This window comes from Pelodiscus sinensis, chromosome 1 (genome assembly GCF_049634645.1).
Source record: "Pelodiscus sinensis isolate JC-2024 chromosome 1, ASM4963464v1, whole genome shotgun sequence".
Classification (NCBI taxonomy): domain Eukaryota; kingdom Metazoa; phylum Chordata; order Testudines; family Trionychidae; genus Pelodiscus; species Pelodiscus sinensis.
In genome coordinates this window covers 329,003,843-329,008,661 of record NC_134711.1, presented here as the reverse complement: position 1 = coordinate 329,008,661, position 4,819 = coordinate 329,003,843, and the positions used below count along the sequence as shown (strand labels likewise).

General features: G+C 48.6%; 1 protein-coding gene across 1 annotated transcript; it reads left to right on the top strand.

Annotated features, from left to right (window-relative positions):
- The first annotated feature begins 500 nt into the window (after positions 1–500).
- LOC142829230 (olfactory receptor 52K2-like) lies at positions 501–3,529 on the top strand. The gene is made up of 4 exons (XM_075928131.1): positions 501–878; positions 927–1,210; positions 2,312–2,406; positions 3,495–3,529. The coding sequence occupies exons 1-4, from the start codon at positions 501–503 to the stop codon at positions 3,527–3,529; spliced, it is 792 nt and encodes a 263-aa protein (XP_075784246.1).
- Positions 3,530–4,819: the final 1,290 nt, after the last annotated feature.

The following is a 4,819-nucleotide window of genomic DNA, read 5'->3' as shown; positions in this document are numbered from 1 at the left end:
GAGCACAGGTCCAAAGCGGGTGCGAATCCATTTCTTTTATTAGGTATCAACACATTATCTTTCATGAGGCAGTTGCTTTCATGGTGCAGCTCTCAGGGACATCCAAGTCTGTGTTGTCGCTCCAATGGTTCCCTCTGGGCACTTGTCTTGGCAAAGGTTCTTGTGGTATTTTTTTAGTTCTCAGACGTCCTTGTGTTTCCTGCTATTCCTGGAGCACCATCAAATGTGGAATGGGCCCTAGGAGACTCTATTGTGCACATACCCCTGAATTAGGAAAACATCATTTTTCAGTGTGTGAAGAGTGACCAGTCTTCTTCACACATGAGAACAACCTCCAGTAGTGAGTGTAGGGTCCTATATTAAAACTCTCTCTCCATCTAGGCATTGGTACTTCGACCATCACCCTGGAGACTGGGCACAGACGGGCAGTCAAAGGAGCATATGGTACATGCGGAAGACACTGTTCTGCTTCAGATTTGGACTCCCTTCTTTCCTAAACCATGTCCAATTCCAACACCACCCACTTCACCAACCCCTCCATCTTCATCCTGATGGGCATTCCTGGCCTGGAGGAGTCCCATATCTGGATCTCCATCCCCTTCTCTGCCATGTACGCCATAACTCTCTTGGGGAACTTTGCCATTATGTACATTGTGAAGATGGATCGGAGCCTCCATGGGCCCATGTACTATTTCCTCTGCATGCTGGCCCTCACTGACATTATGCTCTCCACCACCATCCTGCCCAAAATGCTGGCAGTCTTCTGGTTCAACTCCAGGGAGATTGATTTCAGTGCCTGTCTCGCCCAAATGTTCTTCTTTAACTGCTTCTCAACAACAGAGTCTGGGATCTTCATGGCCATGGCATTTGATCGCTACGTGGCCATCTGCCATCCCCTGAGACATTCCACCATCCTCACAAACCAGGTGGTGGCCAAGATCTGCCTGGCCATGGTGCTGCGCAGTGGTATAGTCACAATGCCCTTTCCTTTACTGGCGAGGTGGTGGCCATATTGCAAAACCAACATTGTCCTCCAACCGTATTGTGGACACATGTCTGTGGTGAACCTGGCCTGCGCCGACACTCATGTCAGTAGTTACTATGGCCTCTTTGTGCTATTCTTTGTGTTGGGTCTGGACTTGGTTTTGATTATCGTGTCCTACATCCAGATCCTCAAGGCCATCTTCAATCTCCCCACCAAGGAAGCCCGGCATAAGACTTTTGGGACCTGCATGTCCCATCTCTGTGCCATGGTAACCTTTTACATCCCAGGAGCCTTCTCCTCCCTTATGTACCGGTTTGGCCAGAATGTGCCCCCTTATTTGTATGTTCTCATTGCCAATGTGTGCCACTTGCTGCCTCCCATGCTAAACCCCATCATCTACAGCATGAGACCCAAACAGGTCCGGGACAGGCTTCTCTGGCTCTTTACTCACAAAGGGGCCTAAGGTTTTCTCCTGGGGCTCAGGTTCTCAGACTGAGCTCCATGCAGAGCTGGCTGGTAAGAATGTGCTAGGACATCTTCCCTGAATTACATGAATATACGGAATCCACTCTGGAGCTGCAGGACTTACGTTTCCAAGGGGCTGATGCTCAAGGGCGAAGCTTCGTCTAAGTCTTGGATGAGGATTTCCATCACTTCATGTAGAAGCTCTTTGGCTCTGCTGCTTAGTCAGCATTATCCCTGTGCCATGGATGGATGGAGCCATGTACAGGTAAAATGATTTACACAAGGACACACAATGAGGCAGTGGTAGAACTACGGATAAGAACAGTTAGTCCTGACACCCCTCCCCCCAACACCTTTGCTCTAACCTTGAACTAGCGTTGCTCAACAAATGTCGGGACTCATGAAGAAAGGGACAGTGTATAAGACAGAAACGGGAAGGGCCTTTCTGGAGAGCTAGCTACATTTTAAGGCAGTATTGTTGAGAGCACAAGGACATCCTGACAACAACAACAACAAAAAGAGCAAATATGGTACATGACCAGCTTGGTCGAACAGAAAAAAAAATCTTTGGTGAACTTAAAAACAAAAAGGAAGCTGACAAGCAGTGGAAACATGGACAGATGACTCGGGAGGAATAGAAAAATATTGCTCAACCACACAGGGGTATAATTATGAAGGCCAACGCTCCACTGGAGTTGCATCTAGCAAGGAATGTGAAGGGCAACAAGAAGGGTTTCTACAGGTATCTTAGCAACAAGAAGGTGGCCAGGGAAAGAGTCGGTCGCTTACTGAATGGGGAATGCAGCCTAGTGACAGATGATATGGAATAAGCTCCAGTATTCAATGCTGTTTTGCCTCCAGGTTCAAAGACAAGATCAGCTCCCAGGCTGTGTTAGATCCAAAGCAGGGACCTCCCTATAGGATGGGGGAGCAGGCAGACATTGGACACAGTGTAGGTATGTAATACGCTAAGTCCTCTTTCTCATTTACAACACTAACCTCATCCACTGCACATTCATGCCCGCAAATAATACTATACACGTGTGTGTTGTCAAGAGTCCTGGTCATCAGTAGCGGGTTACAAGGTGGGGAGAGTCCCAGATTACCTGACACGAGATATTTAAGAGCAGGTTAGACAGACATCTATCAGGGATGGTCTGGATGGTGCTTGGTCCTGCTGTGGGGGCAGGGGACTAGACTTGATGACCTCGTGAGTTCCCTTCCAGTTCTAGTGTTCTGTGATTCTATGATACCATGCCACATCCAAACAAGGCTCCAGAGTAGTCAAAATCTCCAAACTGCAAACATGTGTAATCCCCATTTATAATCCACTTTGTGATGTCATTGGTCTTTTTCTGTATTGCCTCTTCCACGCACCAGTCCCTGGGCAGGGTCAGGGAAATATCTGGTGTAAAGAGAACACCCCAAAGTTGGGACACTAAGAATCCCTGTACTAAGAATCTACAATGAGTGCTTCCCAGGAATTCTGGGCCCAGCTATGTCACTATTATAACGACTCTGCCACAGAGGAGTGCATCTCCATGGCTGCTGTAGTTGACTACGGGACAGACAGACATGCAAACAAGCAGACACACAAACAGGCAAACTCTTTGAAATATATAGCAGAAAGCTCTCCCTATTGCAACCCCTCCACCTGCTGGGTTATATGGGTTATAGCTGTCTCTCTCCCCACCTCTGGTCCCTTGCTGTTCCGTGTGGTCATTCCCCTCCTTTTCATTTGATGAGAAACAATCGAATTCCAGGCATTTCACATTGGCCAGACATAACCAAACCCTGACCTTGCTTTCAGTTATGATAAGAGGAAGGTGCCCACCAATTCTGTGGTCCTACCTCTGACCATTTAGGAAAAGTTTTTGTACAAACAAACAGATGCACTTTTCCATTCCTAAAGAGATCGCTTTTGAGGGGAGAGGACCCAACTTGCTCCCAGGGTCCCAGGTGTTAGATTTAAATACTGGCATCAAAATATTGTTGGTTGTCTCCTCTCTCCCTTTGTTAATGGTTCCTGACATTCGTTTCACAGTTTCGACAGTTGCTGAAGTGTTCTTCACAGAATAATCACTGAGGACCCCGTGATCCTTTTCTTGAGTGTATTGGCTAATTTAGATCCCAAGATTTGGGAGATATAGTTGGGATCATGAATTCTCACTGCTTTCATTTGCATCTTTTTAAAACCTAGGAGGGGATCCGCCACATGACATCCCTGTGACGCTGCTCCCCATTTTCTTCATAAGCTGAGTGATTATGACATAATTATGTCACATATGAGACATTTTGCACGTCTTGTCAGGTTTCACTGGAAAAGCTACGCATTGCTGAAAGGGGTGATCCTGTCTGTGTTCATGTATCATTACCCTACCTGAATACTGAGGCCGCATCTGAAGTAATGCGTCCAGTTCTGGGTCCCCCACTACAAAAAAGATGTGGATGCATTGGAGAGGGTCCAGCAGAGGGCAACCAAAATGATGGACTGGAGCACATATTCTACAAGGAGAGGCTGAGGGATTTGGGCTTGTTTAGTTTGCAGAAGAGAAGAGCGAGGAGGGATTTGGTAGCAGCCTTCAACGTCCTGAAGGAAGGTTCCAAAGGAGATGGAGAGAGGCTGTTCTCGGTGGTGGCACGTGGCAGAACGAGGAGCAATGGTCTCAAGTTGCAGTCGGGGAGGTCTAGATTGGCTATTAGGACAAACTATTTCACTAGGGCTCTGTCTAGACTTCAGGCTTCTTGCACAAGAAGCTTTTTGCACAAGAGATCTTCCGCAAAAACTTCCTGTGCAAGAGTGCGTCCACACTGCAAAAGCGCATCGAAAAAGTGATGTGCTTTTGCGCAAGGGAGCGTCCAGACTCATAGGACACGCTCTCGCAAAAAAGGCCACCTGGAACCGCTTCAGCCAGGGCTTTTGGTCACCATTTGTTTCCGAGTCCTGGTGCCGGAGCCTTGCAGAGACACGTGCTTAAAAGGACCCCCCTGGACAGCCGTTTCTCTGCTGCTGCTGTTGCCTGCTTGCGGACCTCTTTGCGGGACAGCAAAGCATCAGCAGTGCCTGCTGTGCTTGCCCTGGGCTTTTTGGGGGATGCCACGGCTTTGTTCGGAGTGTGCTATGGAAGCCAGAACTGCCCCGGGGCAGGTGATGGCCCTATAGGCCATGCTGCAGTTTTTGTAGCATTTGCTGCCAGCTGCCATCCTCTTCCTAGAGGGCCTGGACCCTGAGCTCCTTCTGGGGACACTCTCGGTGGCTGCGGCTGCTCCACTCTGGCTACCACACCCCACTATACAGAGAAGGTTCTGGAGGCTGGCGACCAGTTGACGCTGGTGGGACTGGCTGGTCCTGGAGTGGTGGGACAACCG

Bases quoted from the DNA above. Each gene is read 5' to 3' on its own strand.
- LOC142829230 (XM_075928131.1), top strand. From the start codon at position 501: ATGTCCAATTCCAACACCACCCACTTCACCAACCCCTCCATCTTCATC. The intron at 879-926 runs GTGGCCATCTGC...CTCACAAACCAG, and splicing joins CCATGGCATTTGATCGCTAC to GTGGTGGCCAAGATCTGCCT. The intron at 1,211-2,311 runs GCATAAGACTTT...TTTTGCCTCCAG, and splicing joins CTCCCCACCAAGGAAGCCCG to GTTCAAAGACAAGATCAGCT.